This window comes from Zeus faber (assembly GCF_960531495.2).
Source record: "Zeus faber genome assembly, chromosome: 12".
In the NCBI taxonomy this organism is placed as follows: Eukaryota; Metazoa; Chordata; class Actinopteri; order Zeiformes; family Zeidae; genus Zeus; species Zeus faber.
Genome location: NC_137196.1, coordinates 17472878 through 17489080, shown reverse-complemented (window position 1 = coordinate 17489080; position 16203 = coordinate 17472878). Strand labels below are relative to the sequence as shown.

At 43.8% G+C, this 16203-nt stretch overlaps 2 protein-coding genes across 2 annotated transcripts; one reads left to right on the top strand and one right to left on the bottom strand.

Moving 5' to 3' along the window:
* pter (phosphotriesterase related) lies at positions 1-5937 on the bottom strand. Its single transcript, XM_080011030.1, has 5 exons — positions 5786-5937; positions 4466-4939; positions 3525-3790; positions 3035-3175; positions 1-2080 (listed from the first exon to the last, which is right to left on the bottom strand). Exons 2-5 carry the CDS (start codon positions 4895-4897, stop codon positions 1870-1872), a joined length of 1050 nt encoding a protein of 349 aa, XP_079867156.1. The 5' UTR covers positions 4898-4939; positions 5786-5937; the 3' UTR covers positions 1-1869.
* Positions 5938-8829: 2892 nt separating this feature from the next.
* LOC307238153 (uncharacterized protein) lies at positions 8830-10814 on the top strand. Its single transcript, XM_080011032.1, has 5 exons — positions 8830-8978; positions 9085-9157; positions 9253-9369; positions 9481-9559; positions 10346-10814. The coding sequence occupies exons 1-5, from the start codon at positions 8872-8874 to the stop codon at positions 10432-10434; spliced, it is 465 nt and encodes a 154-aa protein (XP_079867158.1). The 5' UTR covers positions 8830-8871; the 3' UTR covers positions 10435-10814.
* The last annotated feature ends 5389 nt before the right edge of the window (positions 10815-16203 follow it).

Sequence of the window (16203 nt, the reverse complement as noted above, 5' to 3'; positions counted from 1 at the left end):
CCAATTAACAGCATTTAATTCTGAGCACCGCTGCCGAATGCACTCGACAACAACACAGAGGGAAGAAGGAGATTGCTTTCTGATTTCTGATGAAGTTCAAGAATTCTCCTTTTTTTGGAGAGTTAATTAAAAACATTTTGAACAGAATTGCGGATAGACGAGTTGGGAGACGTTTGGATTATTTGCCTGCTCTGCCGATCTGAATAATGTATAGATTAAATGCCCTTTTGATCCATTCATGGTTCCATCTTTCTGAAATAAACACTGATTGACTATTTCCCTTGGAATTAATGCTCAAGTGACTGAGTGATTCATAGTAAATTTGGAAAACAATAACATGGCAATTGAATCGAGGTAAATTCATTATAATTAGCCCTGTAAAGACCATGGTTGTACAGTGGTCCCTCGACTTACGACTGATCCAAGATACAAGCAGCGCTAGTCGCGAAAATTTGTATTGACTTGCGACCGACTGCTCCAAGATACGACCGTGGAAATTTGCAGTTGGCGCGTCGGCGGCCAGTCAGCAGCCAGTCAGCAGTCAGTCAGCAGTCAGCCAGCAGGCGACCTACATCGTCTTATTGACATAAGACTGTTTTAACAGACGACTGATCTTATAGAACGAATTACAGTCGTAAGTCGAGGTACCACTGTAACACACACACACACACACACACACACACACACACACACACACACACACACACACACACACACACACACACACACACACACACACACACACACACACACACACACACACACACACACACACGTCCATCTGCTCCCGGTTTGTTACATCTTGGCACTCTACAATAAACTGGTGTGTTTGCAACATCTTTGCCTGTCTGTCACTTGGTTAGCGCGTTTCAGCCGGGACTGGCACAGTGGCGCCTGAGCAGGGACCCTCCGGCACGGGGAAGGGACATAGAAGGGCGGTTCCGAAGACCTGGAGCCACCAGCAGGTAAACAGGCGGTCACTGCACCGGCACCTCTCCCGACTGGCAGCAGCCGCGCCCGGAAATTCCAGCAGGGGACCAGAGGGGAGGCAGCCACAGGAACCCCCATGGGTAACCCGCCAGCAGCTCGCTGCTCCGCCACCGCCGGGACCATACAGCCGCCCAGCAGCCAGGCCACCCCTCCAAGCAGTCCCCGCGACAGCCAAGCCCGGCCACACCTCCTCCAGCCAGCACAGCAGCCCAAGGCCCCACGCTCCGGAGGGAGGAGGGGGCTAGTCTGTTTTGTCGCCCATGGACCCTGCTGTTCCGGGGTTCCAGGTCTCCTGGAAAGGGGACTGTTTTTGGTTGCTACAGGGTCGGGAGCGGAGGACAAACCCGGGAGTAAAGGTGCGCTCCCGGCCTTATCGCCTGCCCGAACATAACCGCAAAGTCGTGCAGGCAGAATTAAAGGCCATGCCAGACATAGGGGTGATAGAGGAGTCTATGAGTGACTGGTGCAGCCCCGTACTGCTGGTGGATAAGTCCGATGGGTCGGTCCGGTTCTGTGTAAACCACCACAAGGGGAACGAGGTGTCAAAATTCGACACATACCCGATGCCCCGGGGGGATGAGCTACTTGACCGGTTAGGCATGGCTCAACTTTTTACAACAGTGGAAAACCCGTACCTGGGGTTAGAAACTCCCACAACGACATTTACATTCTCAACGGGTCCTATTGCTTGTCCTCGCAATCCTATTGGATGGATACTGTGTCACTTAGTGCTTATTTGGGCTTTACAGGGTTAACTGATTTAAAAAATGACATGAAAGTGATGATCACATATACATTCAGGTAATGTGTGTGTGTGCGTGTGTGATTTTCATAAGCAAACAATCAAGGAGGAAAAAAAATGTGATGCGATTTTGGGCCTCATTTGAAGGTCAGCCAGCGTTTGGGGTTCTCGATGAGGATCTTGTCCACCTGGCTCTGGGAGATTCCCCTCATCAGCATTTTGGGAACGATGTTGTTGAGGATGTGCGAGTAGCCGTGGCCGCCATACTTGGTCAGACGGTGCTTGGTGTGGATGTCGTGGGCGATCACGATCTTGTCCTCGTAGCCCTCCTTCACCAGGAACGCTAAGCTGAGGGGGTGGAGGCCGCACACACACCAATGACGTCAATACAGTGAGGGGCGACTTCACAAAAAGGGTTGCGCGGCTTTTCGCGGCCACTAAACCCCTGAAATAACACAAAAAGCAACCGTCTAATTCTCAAAGCAGCCGCAGAGGGTGAAACGCACCCCTAACTGCGCTGCCAGGCAAATAGCGTCCCGGTGCTATTTGCGTGCATTTAAATTTGGTATTATTCATACATTCGGCGCAAAATTGGCCCCTTTCTATGCAAACGAGCCTCATTGCAAAAAAACATCCAATTCACAAACACCAGCGCTGATAGTCACAAGCAGATAAGAGTAAGAATATTACTGTCTGCATAGAGTTAGTGCGATCAGAGCTACCTGTCAAAACTGGGATTTGAAATAATTCGACGCAGCACCCCGAAGGACTTCCATACAATTTCACATTTTTACGAAACACTTTAAATCCAAATAACTACAGTTCAAACAATGTTATATTTATTGGAGACTGATCATTTGTAAATGGAGACTCTCCATTACGCATTTACGCGCCGCTGCGCGTGCCCGTTTCTCCAAATAAACCGAATAAAAACTGTGTTTTTTTATTATTCTAGTTTGTATTTTACAGCTTTCCTAATTGCACGTAACAAAAAAGGCGCGCGTCCCCGTGTCAGGCGGATTATTTATTTCGCCACATGGATAACTGCGATCAGACGCAAAAAACCTGGGCAAATCGCACTCCGCAGCGAAACTTTGTTGCCATGTTTGCGCTGGCATCATTAGCAACAACGTATTTTGTGAATCGAACGTTGAGACGGCGCAGAGAGCGTGCACAACTTATGGGAAATGCATGTCGCTGTTGGCGGCCGCAATCCAGTCTCTGTGAATTTGCCCCCCTGAGTGTGTCGGGACGCGTCACGGCCAAAATAATAATTATAGTGTTAAGGGAGGTGCCGCTCACGCCTGGACTCTCTGGCTGTCGCTGGGCATGTCCACCTCCAGGTTGTACGGGTAATCCAGCATCTCCATTCCAAACAGGTCGTACTCCAAGAAACTCCCCAGTTTTGCAAACTCAAGCAGCTCCCCATGGTCAAATATGGTCCTGAGAGAAGGAGAAGAAGAAATTAGAAAAAAAAAAAAAAAAAAAGACCCAAAATGAGATATAACAGTGCTGGGCAATATCGACAAAATAATATATTGAACCATTGGCTGGAGCGAAAGAAAAAACAGAAATGGTGTGGCAGTGTTATGGATAATATTTTTTAGCTTCCTTGCATGTATCCCAGATAATATCTAGTCTCATATCACAATATTGATATTGTATCAATACACCGCATATAATGATGCATTAATGTTCACTTACATTTCTTAAATATAAAAAAGGTATAACTACCATCAATTTGAACCAATATCAAAGTAAAGGCCGTGACAAACTGCGTTTTCTATTCCACCTGTCCAGGTGCGACATCACGGTTTTGTCGATGTCGCCCCCGGCCTCCTGGAGGATGCGGACGACCTCGGCGGGGGCGGCGGGGTTGCGCCCCGGGTGGATGATGACGGGGCAGCCCAGCTGGGTCTGGGCGTGCGCCGCCGCCCTCAGGACCTTCCTCTCGCTCTCCGTGATGGGCCAGCCCGTGCCGATCTCCCCGATCACGCCGCAGCGGATGTCCGTGCCGTCGGCCCCGTGGAGCACCTCGCTGACCATGATGTCGGTGAGCTGAGGGGGGTGAGAGAGAAACACGGCGGAGTGCCATGGTTTTTTTTTTTTTTTTTTTTAATACCACAGGACGTTCAAAACACCTCTCTGCCACTGAATGAGATTTAACACTGAGTTTTGGACAAATCATATCTCTCTTATTCAATTATGTGTTGCAGGTTAAGGTCATATATTTGGTACGGGGTTATGGACGAGATGATTCTCTGAACTTTTATTAAAATAGTCTTTAGGTCAGAAGGAAAGTTAAGTTATTCGGTACTCTAATAATTCTAACCAGTACTTTTTATACAGACTCTCTTGGATTTATTTATGAGAATGAATAAATAAATAAATAAATAAATTAAAATAATATAAATAATAAATAATAATGTTTATGTTGAAATTAATGTTTATGTTATGACCTTTTATATTAAAATTAGGGACGAATGTAATGGCTTTTAGTTTTATCTTGTAAAACTGTATTTAAGACATTTTAAGACTCTTTCAAGGACCTGCACACATGAAGACTATATGTTTATGCAAATGTAAAGACGAAACGTAGCTCAAATCACTCAAAAACAAAATGAAGACCACGAGAGAAGAAGGAAAACACAAAACGTGCTTAAAACAAGGTAAAAAATTAAAGAGGGGACATCCTTGAGTTAGACAGAGATCAAAAGCATTTCCATGCAAGACCTTCTCCACGGTCATCCTCCTGGTGGCCTCAGTGTGGGTGCAGTCCACGTAGTAGCCCGCTCCGGCCACGACGTGGACGCCGGTGTCCTTGGCGAGCCGCCGCAGCGTGGGCAGGTCCCGGTCGATGCCGGTGGTGGTGTTCTCCACGATGGCGCCGCCGCCGGCCCTCCTGTACGCCATCAGCTCCTCGCGCACGGCGGCCGTCTCCTGCCCCAGCAGCAGGTTCTCGTGGCTGCCGTACGGGTTCTGCCTCAGCCAGAACATGTGCTTCATGTGGAAGGGGTCGCCGGCCGCCGCCTCGTTGCCCGACGGCGGGGGGACGTAGCAGCACTCGAAGGACATGGTCAGGTGCTCGTGGGTCATGGTGCGACCCAGCTGGTCCGGGCCGACTGGACCCAGGACGGTTTGGACCTTCCCGCTCAACTCCGTCATGGCGGCTTTTTGTTGTGGTTGTGGTGTGATTTGAGCGAAGTCCTGAAGGGGAGACAAGGAACTCAAAAAAATGACTCAATCTACTTTCACAGTTTATTCATTGTTATATACAATTGCCGTCATGCAATTTCAGTTTTATCGAACTTTTTAATGGAGCAGTTGCCTGTTTCACAATGTAAAGCGAGTGTTATAGTAACAAAACACGTACATCAATAGACCAATACATAATATGTACTGGTCTATTGATTTGAGATGTAAGTAATAAGCAAACAAGAATATTTTCTATAACGTAGAAAATATTCTCAGGGATGGTTTATTATTATTATTATTATTATTATTATTATTATTATTATTATTATTATTATTCAGCTGCAACACAAAAGCTCACATTGCCAGCAGACATAGAAAGGCACAAGACTGTCTTAAAAGGGATGATAAATTGTGTTTATTCCTTATAAGAACATTGTTTCGCCTCACAAACACCCCAGCAGGTGTAAATACAAAATAAAAACACAAGACGGTGCCGCGAGTCCGACGACAATCTGGCCTGACACAGGACCATGGACTGCGCGCACCCTCTGCCGACGTCATCGCACCGCTGATGACGTCGGCAGACTTTATCAGACAGCGTTTGGCCCACGGCGCGCAGAAGAACCTTTGGACGGGACGGGGGCGGGGGGGCGTATTTTTAGACTCACGGTGCTCGACGTCGAGCAGGTACCGGAGGCTTTCAAAAGTGCAACAGTGAAACACACGCACCTCACCGCGCACATGCAGGGTGAATGTGAAGCAGCGCGCACGACGCTGACAAACTACGTTGACAGTTTAAACAAAACAAAACAAAACAAAAAAAGTACGCATGTGCATGAGTGTCGGACATGTTCTGACCTTTCTGTTCCACGGGATCCACCGCCGCCCTGCTGCTCCACGGTGCTCCACGAAGCACAGCGGCAAAGCCTACGTTTGACACGGTAAATAAAAAAACACACACACACACACACACACACACACACACACACACACACACACGCCTCTAAGTTGCTGGGGTGGAGGAGGCGGCAACAAGGAGCGGGACCCGAGGAAATATCGCGAGATTACAGGCGTGGCTTTGCGTCTCTCTACGGGACTGGGTCAAAGGTTACGCGAGAATGTCCTGAGTTATTTTGGGAGAATTCTGCTGTGAAACACTTTGTTTGTATTTTTGCGCCACATCCTGGATGAGGATTAAAAAGCAAATGTCTACAATAATAATAATAATAATAATAATAATAATAATAATAATAAGCTTCATGATAATAATGATAATAATGACAATAATCATCGTCATCATCATAATAATAAATTGATGACCCAAATCTGAAAATGTTTCTTGTAAGATTATTTATTTTAATGCAATTTTATATATATATATATATATATATATATTTTTTTTTTTTGTTAGCTCATTCTTACCCTGTTTTTTATTTATTTATTTATTTATTTGTTTGTTTGTTTGTTTGTTTATTTATTTATTCACTTATTTGTTTATTTATTTACTTTCTTGTTTGCTTTGCTTTTATTGTTGCTATTTGACTGCCTTATTTAATGTAAAGCACTTTAAAAAATACACACAAAAAAAAAATACATTCATACACAACATGCAACTCAAAGTGCTTTACATTAATAGAAAGCAACCTAATACTAAAAATATAATATTATGATTAACTATAATGATTATGTTGGTAACGATAATACCAACAATGACAACAATAATTATCCTTATAAGCATTATAAAGAAAAAGGAAAAATGCATTTAGTAAAAATGTTTCTGTTATCAATTTAGATGGAGATATGATGTCAGGGTGACAATCATTACGAATGATTTTCAGTCATTATTTCTCTTTAATTGTTGGTCTTGAACTACTCCGAGTAATCCTCAAATAATTCTCGACACCATTTCCTCAAAATAATAGTTGAGAAATGTGGTAGTTCCTCAAACTGCTGGTATTTCTGTCTCAAAGGCTTTTCCCAGAAGTTGAATAGCTGACCTTCGTTAAAATCAGGCTTATATAATAGAGCTGTCATGTTATTAACTTGATCAAATGCAAAGTTAAGCAGCCTGTGTTAACCAGCGTAAAATAAAACAAATGTAAAAGTGTATAAATGCTCAAAGTGTTTTGGAGGCAGTGCTCTCTGCCAGCCTCGCTCCAGCAGATGGTCGATCTGTTGCTATGGGGGTTTGCAGGCACTGCCCACTGACTATTGACCAACTCATCCAACATCTCTGCCAATTGTTGAGTAAAGTCCACACACAGATGTCTTCCATTTGTTGTTGATCTGACCTCCCGACACACACACACTAACACAAGCTCATGGGCGGGCCGCCGTAGCGTTCGACCTGTATACGGTATATTTCGGTGAGGAAAGATGTCCTTATAACCAAAGAGCCGAAACCTGAAAACTTTCGGTCGGCGGATTTTTACTTTTTAACCCACGGCAGCGATCAACCCGTCTGTCGTGGGAAGGATCCGACGGGGGCCGACGACCGAAACGAGGCCTCGCACCCCGGTCCACCCGCGCCGCCGGTCTGTTTGACGCCGCGTCTTTAAATCGAATGACCCGTGCGGCGGCGTGAACGCGGCAGACAAAAAAAACAATACTCATGGGCCAATTTGATCCGGTGACCTTTATGTGCTTTTGGGAACGACACACACAGCCAATACCAATGTGTCTTTGAGACGTTCCCCCGTGGTAATTTTGTCCCCTCGCTCCATTTGGTGGAATTTGACCGAGTGGTTCATCATTGTCACGGACAGGAAGCGCAGAAAACAAATGTTCACAGCGAATTGCTGAATCAAATATGTAGTTAATGCAATGAGGGATTGCCAGTCGGAACAGTCGGAACAGTCTGCTGCGCTCTGCTGGTGAATGTTCCGCATAGCAGCTTGCAAACGCTTTGGATACGTTTCTAATCATATGAATACACTAATGACTCTGAAGGATGTTTGATTTTGTTAGGTGTTTGGTATTTCTCTGGCATCTTTACTGTTTATTACATTTATTTTTGACTTTTCATCTTCACGAGGCTTGGAATGATTTCACTGTCAGAGTCATTTTTCTGTGGTTTCTTCAAAGTGGCTCCTCGCCCTAATCCCATTTGTGTGCCGGTCAAGGTCACTGGAGCCATAATTGCCTTGATTCGGTCAACTATTCTGAGCGTGTTTCCAGAGGCTTCACTTCAAAAACCACCACGCACACCGATATTCACAAGCTAATTGATCATGAGAAAGTATGTACCGTGATGAATTGGAAAAAATCGCGCACATTTTTTTTCCAGAACCATTGGAAGATGAATTGTGAGTAAATAAAATAAATAAAAGGTACCTCTGATAAAAAGTGTAAACAAAAAGTATGCATTTAGCGTAGGCCTATACATACTGGGAGAGAGAGAGAGAAAGAGAGAGAGAGAGAGAGAGAGAATTTGTTTTGATTGCAATTGCCTCCCGGGAATCAAGCATCTTTAATTTTCATGACCTTTTTCATCCTAAATCTTGAGAAAAAAATAAAATAAAACAATTTGAACATTAGAGCAGCACAATATGGATATTTAACATGAAAGATATGTCAGAAAAATATGTCAAACGCAATATGACGAATGCGAGGGCGCAACCTGAGCTCGGCTGCTCAGACTCGCACTGAAATTTTGAAATGCAGTCACAACTTAGAAACAACACGGGGGTTAGGGTTGGGGTCAGATCCAGGTTGGCAGATGTGGTCCCTCGCAGCGTCATGCTGCTGGACACGTGGTTCCCACCGAGACGCGAGGGATCACGCGAACCGATGACACGCTGTCACACATGACCAGTTCACGGTCCTCGGCGCTTTCATGCCGGGTGCTATATAAACCCCCTCGGGGGCGTCAAAAAATACTCATCTGAGGCCGCCGACCCGCGCACACCTCTACCTCCGCCAGAAGAAAACCCCGTGAGCTCACCATGAACGTGAGGACCCTGCTCCTGGCCTCGGCCTTTCTCGTGGGAACGAGCGTCCTCACGTCGGGCAACCCCGTGGAGCAAATGCAGGCCTTCTGTAAAGTTGTCTGGTAAGGACGCGGGTGGGGGCGTCGGTTCGATGGCGGCTTGGAGGTGATTGGGTGATGTGTGCGTATGTGAAAGTCAAACGTCTCATCCGGCTCCTCTCATCCCCAGGCTGGTCGGGATGCCTTGTTCTCAGGTCAACAAGACCATCTTGACGCAGCTGAAGACCATGGAGCAGTATCAGGTCAAAACCCGAAAAAATAAATCGATATTGTAACTGTAATTATTGTAGCCTTAATGTGATCCTTATTTCTTTTTATTTCTTTCTTTTTTACCAAGCTTGGGACTGTGACTGGAGACCTCATCAAGGCCACCCACACTTCCGCGAACGGCGAAATTCAGAGCATCAACTTCACCACCCTGGACACGGCCATGGACAAGGGCTGTCGTTTGGGCGTAAGTCAAAGCAACCCGCCGCCTCACCTCCGGACTTCGGAAATGTTTCTGTCGCGTTGTCGCCTGTTCAATGGAGAGGTTTGACGGTGCGCTTGTCTTTGTTTGGCCAAGGGTGCTTCCACGTCAGAGTTCTGGCTCAGCCTCCTCGATAACGGGACCAACTACTGCAACCTCCGCAATGTGGTGCAGGGTGAGTGTCACTCCGCTCATTCTCTTAATTCCTCTACAGCTTCAATGATAAACATCAGATTGACCATAGTATATATATATATCAAATATATATATATTTGATATATATTTTGGTATATACTGTATATTATTGACTGGGGCAAGTGAGAGGTTTTGGCTGTTTTGGCAACTTCCAGTGTTATTATTATGAATTTCTAGATCTATAAGCTCTATACTAACACACACAGGTTATGTAACTGTTGTTTTGTTTGTGTGTGTTTTTTAAAATTAATACATAAGCCTAAAGTTGTATTTTTTTTAATTTCTTAATTTTTTAATTTTTACAAATTATGACCTCATCTTAAGAGGTGGAAAATTCCAGGGTCGGAAAAAGAAGAGGTCCCGTTTCCGCGTTTTTGCTCCCGCCCATGCAGTGATCCGCTGATAACGCTCATTCGTTGGACCTCTCTGGGTTGACGCCGATCAGCAAATCCACACGGTTCGCTCAAAATCCGGGAGTGGAATTGGACGTTTTGAACCCTGATTTTCCACCTCTGCTCATCTTACAGGGAAACCGGCGCTGTGCATTAACAGATCAGACTATACAGGAGTGAAATGTGGGGTTTTTTGAAGCCCTTAGACAGTATTCCTTGAGTTTTCCGTCCCACTGACAGTGCTGTTTCCTATTTACATGTTGAACTAAGTCGTGGGCCCCCACCACATAGGAGGGGCAATTTTCATGATTTAATTGATCGGGACAAAATGTGGTAGTTTTCCTTCACGGTACCTCTCCTTTCTGTCTCCGCAGGAAGTGGCCTGGCCGCCGCTCCGGGCTACACCGAGTTCACCAACGAGTGGCTCTGCCTCGGATACGGACTCGCCAAGTGCAAAGTTTGAGACGCCAAAGTGCTCATGGAAATATGCCAATAAATGTCAACAAATTTCGTATTTGTTAGTCATGACTTTAAAACAGATTCTAAAGTAATGAATTCCACAGTGATGCTGGCGATTTCGGCTGAACAATTTGAATCCATTTTTTTTTTCCTTCAAAATCTGCATTATGGAATTTAATATCTTAACAATATGTCATTAAATATAACTTTTTATCATGAAATATTTAGGTCACAGGAAAATAATTGACAGTGGGTCAGAGTGATTGAAACGCTATTGAAGTCGAGAGCGATGATACAATACGTATCAAATAACATATACAACTTTTGACTCTTAATGAATGTAATACTCAGAATGTTTGAGTGGATCAAAACAAATATTTTTGCACACACGCTGCTTGTGGTTGTATTGTTTTTTGAAAGTTATTGCAATTCCGCTTTGTATGCATTGTGTTCGGGCGAGGGGCTTCCTAAGCTGTGGCTCGCAGTCATAGCACTCGGCAGATCATTTTAGTATATTTCATTGTATTGCTATGTTACATATTATTATATTGTCATTTTATTCAGCCTTCAAAAAAAGTTGACGTCTCAATAGACTTGAAGGCAGCGACATCTAAAGAGGAATGATAAATATGATTTAATCAAACGTATGCAGGCAGGATTAATGGGAGGTAATTGACGCTTTTAACATGATTTCTTGATCTCCTACAGTGATTTATTTAATTTTTTTTCACTTGAGGGGGTAATGGAATAAATTATAGCATGAAGTAAATATCTATTTGCGAGTACTAATTAGATTGGATCGGTACTGTATTGGAAGAGAGGTCAACCAGATCTAGCTTGCTGGTTTATTTATTCACCCCCGCTGTGCGTAAATGCAGGATAAGTGAAATGGAGAGTTCCGGCGTGTTTAATTGACATGAATCATTTTCATTATGGTTTCGTGCATCCGGACGTTCAAACCCACTCAGAAAATATGATGTGCTTTGAGCAGGGTAATTATGACAGATTTGCATAAACATGCACATATATCAAAACAAAAAGGGCATTCGTCATTTAAGAAAATGATCTATAATTGAGTTCAAAACCGTGGATTGCATTTTAAGTCGTGAGGAAAAAACAATTGATGGTGAATGTCTCGTAATAGTTCAGTGTACCAGAGCACAGTCCTTGGCCTTGTTACAGGTGGCCAGCCTGTAGCTCAAGCAAGCCCAAACCAGGGGCGGAAGTGAGTCCACTCACGAGAAAATAAGGAACAATATGATAATTATTCGACACAAAAGAAAAAAAATCACGTGTATGCACCAAAAAACCCTTGCATTTATATTCAGTGGCCCTTTCGTTATTACTGAGGAAATTGGAAATTGCACTCTTCATTCACCGGCTCCAAGGTTGTAGAGGTTGCAGTTACTTGACCCCATTGTCAAGAATGCTGGCGAATGACAGTGAAACAGACCCAGCCCAGTAAAAACAGGACATAAGAAGAGGAGGAAGAAGAAGAGGAAGAAGAAGAGAAACTATTTTCACGAATAACAATTTGGAATTTAGTTGTGGAAGCAGTTGTGGAATTTCAGGTCTCACGGTCACGGTCTCACCTGACCGTGAGAGTGGGGGTCCGGGTGGGGGTCCGGGTGAAGTCCAGGTTCTCTGCCTGGAGGCTGTCCGTGGAGCGGTGGATGGTCTGGGTGGAGGTCGGTGTGACTGAAATGAGAGGGAAAAGAGGAAAATTCAAACGAGTCCTTGTTGATGATTTTAGATTGATATTAATATGACAGAGGAAACACATGCTGGTAAATGAATGGTGAATATGAACATCTCTATTCAGCAAATTATTGTATGGAATAGCGTTAGAATTTTGGAAAATAAATTTACCAAAAATATATATATACATTTACAATTATATCTGAATTATAAATATATATAGTAATATAATAATACATTGAAAGTTGAATGATGGTTTAGGGCATTAAGATTATAGTAAACTACAATATATTTAGCAAAAATAATGGGGGAAATAAGAGACAAAACTGAGGTCTCTAATCCTTCCTAAAAAGTACAGTATACTGTATAATGCTTTGGAATCAAACCTGTAACATGGACATTATTTTCTGTTTAAACAAGGCTTTTAAGGTTATAATAATAATAATAATAATAATAATAATAATAATAATAAATCAATTATATTAACATAACATAGGAGAACGCTTCTTACCTTAAATTGGCATTTCTCACAGCCGTTCAGGGGGTTGAAGGTATTGATCTGCTGCACCAGTGTGGTCACTTCAGAACAGGGCAACCCAAAGTCACAATATTCAGAGTATTAACACAAGTATTTTTTCAACTTTTTTTTTTTTGTTTACCATCACCTACATATACTGTTGAAGTACTTTTTCAACAATTACAATTCACCACGATGACATTTCCTTTCTAAACCCAGAAAGAAAAGCAGAGACCCACATTGTTAACTTAAATATTAAAATGAAGCCAGTCCTCAGCAGAGGGTCCTGCAGAAGGCGTGGGTGGGGATGGGGAAAGACCCCACGGCCGAATTGGCCAGCAGTCCCATATAGACCACGGGAAGCCAGGAGAGTCCTCACGGCGGTGGAGCAGGTTTTTCGCGCTCCGCAGAATGTGAAGAACCGTTTCTGCGGAGTGACATCTGGTCGTGGAACGTCACTCCTCGGTATAGTGCTACCGTCACATTTTTTAGTATCTGGTGTGTGTGTGAGAGTGGTGTTAATCTATAGAATACAATTGTCCAGAGCAGCATGGGACAGTAGCATGCACAACAGGCCATAACGCTATAAAGCTCCTATAGCTGAAAACGTTCTGGTTTGGAGGGACTTTATTTTTTGAAGGACTTTCTATATTCTACCACAAAGCTTTCCAGAATGTTTCCCTTTCTTCTGTATTTTATTTTATTTTTTTGAGTCCCTTGGTTGTGGTGCAAATTGGCTGCATAACTGTTGTTTTTGTGTTCGCCTGGGGTGTCGGAAAGAACTCAATCTCTATTATGCCAAAGAACTAGAAAAGGGATAGCGCCAAGAAAACCAATAAAAAGACAAGAGGAGGGCGATTTTGAAGTGTCAGGCTGTGCTTATAGAGAAGAGGCGTCCTTGTGACAACATTAATTATCCAAACAAACCGTGGCTGTGGTATAGGCCTGATTTCTCCTCAGGCAAATTTCAACATATTTCTTATTGTTGTTGTCAAAGGACCCTGCAATGAAAAGTTGCCGCAAAACAAGTGGATGAATGTAATTGTTTGCTCGGTACCAGACCGAGTTTCACCTTGAATTAGGTCGTCTGATCCACTGCAGTCGGGTGCATGTGGCATTTTGTTTTGCAGCCTATTGTTGCACGACCGTGAAAGTTGTTCATTATCTATAAAGCCATCTGTGATTGTGATGCTGAGGTACAATTGTGCTGCCTGAAGACAAATAAGGCATTCATGTCTTCCGATAAGCAGAAAACACGCACGCACGCACCGCACGCACGCACGTGCGCACACACACACACACACACACACACACACACACACACACACACACACATATATATATATATATATAAAATTTTAAGTAGCCAAAAGATAATTTTTTCCTGTTTTTCTGACATTTTCTGGGGAATTCAAGTAAATCTGTCATTACTGTTATGATTATATTATCTGCAAAGGTTCTGTAGTTAAAAGTAAATTGAAACTTTTGAATTGTAAATGATTGAAATATAATTTTAAAAATAAAGTATGTTCTTTAAAGAGGCTTAAGAGGTATCTATGTTTTATTTTCCTTTCCCTTTACAAATGTTATGATGTAATAACATGCATTTTCATATGGTATAAAAGTATATTTTCCTCCCTAACTCTGTAGATTTGATAAAACTTGAGACTTTCTTATAATGAGGTGACTGCTTCCATGCCGTGTAATTTGCTTCTCCTTTGAGGATCAAGGCTTCCCGCGCTGCTGAAGTTACAAAATTGTCGTTTGATCTCTACTACTTAAATTTCAGCATCCACCGGGTTCTTTATACATAGAGCATTGGGGTTTATTTTTTCCGACGCGATTCTATTCTCAGAGCAGAATACCCCGTTAGACCTTGTGCGGTGAAATATTAATGAGGCGTCATCTCGTGGAGCCACTCTCCCCTCCCAATTTCCAGACACCCAGACATGGCTGGGGAGCTCCGACCGTGCATGTAAAATTGTCCCGGTCTGGTTCATCTGATGACTGTCGCTATTTATAAGCAACGGCCGTTTGAGCCCCCAGACCGTCCAAATTATACTGATATCAATGTGAGTGTTCAATTTTTAACAACTTGCGGGTCTTGGGTTTGAACTAGAAAGAGAGAGAATGAGGAACGCTGGAGTAGAAATAATGTAAAATATGCCTTTCTGACTGTCTGTGTGAGTGTGTGTGTGTGTGTGTGTGTGTGTGTGTGTGTGTGTGCGTTTTCAAGTCAGAGAAACTTTGATTGTAGAGATTGCACATCATTCCCCCTCCTGCCTCTTGGCTGTATAAACCGTCGTTAAATGGTCCTCACCCACATCCATTAGCGATACTCCAAATTAGCCTTAATGGTGTAACAGAGTGTGTGTGCGTGGGTGTGTGCGTGTGCGCACATGTGTGTGTGTGTGTGTGTGTACGTGCGTGGGCATGTGCGCACGTGTGTGTGTTTATTTCCTGCACGCTGCCTTACCACTTACTTTAGATCAAGCCTATATTTTAATATTGGGAGGCTGTGGCGGTATCGCTGCAATTTGAATTGCCGCAGGAGAATCATCAAGTGAGGTTTTTTTTTTTTCGTTTGGTATGTCGATGGAAAACATACTGTGTGCAGAACGTGACAACATGGGTTCCATCCTTGGATGTTCATGATGTCTGAGGGTTTTTAAAGAAGTATTTTCACAGAATTATCTTCAGCGGCGGAAAATCCGGGTTCAGAAAGTGAAACTCAACTCCGGGATTTCGAGACAACCGTGTGGATTTGGTTTGGAAGTGACCAGAGGAATGGGCTGGAGGGGCGCTTGGCATGAGCAAAAACATGGCAGGATTTTTACTTTCTGAACCAGGAATTTCCACTTGTGATTATCTTGTCCGTACATTCAAAGCCAATGAAAGCAGTAGAGACAAATATACAAAGTGTAATAGTTTCTCTGAGAGTCAAGACTATACACCGATCAGCCACAATATTAAAACCACTGACAGGTGAAGTGAATAACATTGCTCATCTCCTTCCGAATGGCACCTGTCAAGAGGTGGGATATATAAGGCAGCAAGAGAACAGTCAGTTCTTGAAGTTGATGCGTTGGAAGCAGGAAAAATGGCCAAGCGTAAGGAGCTGAGCCACTTTGACAAGGACCAAATTGTGATGTCTAGACGACTGGGTCAGAGCATCTCCAAAATGACAGGTCTTGTAGGGTGTTCCCGGTTTGCAGTGGAAGGACAACCGGTGAACCGGCGACGGGGTCATGGGCGCCCATGGGCAAGTGGGGAGCAAAGGATAGCCCGCCTGGGCCGATCCCACAGAAGAAATTTCTGAAAAAAGTTCATGCTGCTATGATAGAAAGGTGTCAGAACACACAGTGCATCACAGCTTGCTGCGTAGGAGGCTGTGTAGCCGCAGACCGATCAGAGTGCGCCTACAATGGGTGCGTGAGCATCAGAACTGGAACATGGAGCAATGGAAGAAGGAGGCCTGGTCTGATGAATCACATTTTCTTCCACGTCATGTTGAAGGCCGGGGTTAGGGTCCGATCCCATGGAGCATCTGTGGGATGT

What these genes read in the sequence shown, in the direction of transcription:
- LOC307238153 (XM_080011032.1), top strand. Translation starts at nt 8,872, where the DNA reads ATGAACGTGAGGACCCTGCTCCTGGCCTCGGCCTTTCTCGTGGGAACG. An exon ending in AGACCATGGAGCAGTATCAG is followed by an intron (nt 9,158 to 9,252) that starts GTCAAAACCCGA and finishes TTTTTTACCAAG; the next exon opens with CTTGGGACTGTGACTGGAGA. An exon ending in CCTCCGCAATGTGGTGCAGG is followed by an intron (nt 9,560 to 10,345) that starts GTGAGTGTCACT and finishes CTGTCTCCGCAG; the next exon opens with GAAGTGGCCTGGCCGCCGCT.
- pter (XM_080011030.1), bottom strand. Translation starts at nt 4,897, where the DNA reads ATGACGGAGTTGAGCGGGAAGGTCCAAACCGTCCTGGGTCCAGTCGGC. An exon ending in GGAGGATGACCGTGGAGAAG is followed by an intron (nt 3,791 to 4,465) that starts GTCTTGCATGGA and finishes CACCCCCCTCAG; the next exon opens with CTCACCGACATCATGGTCAG. An exon ending in GACAGCCAGAGAGTCCAGGC is followed by an intron (nt 2,081 to 3,034) that starts GTGAGCGGCACC and finishes CCACCCCCTCAG; the next exon opens with CTTAGCGTTCCTGGTGAAGG.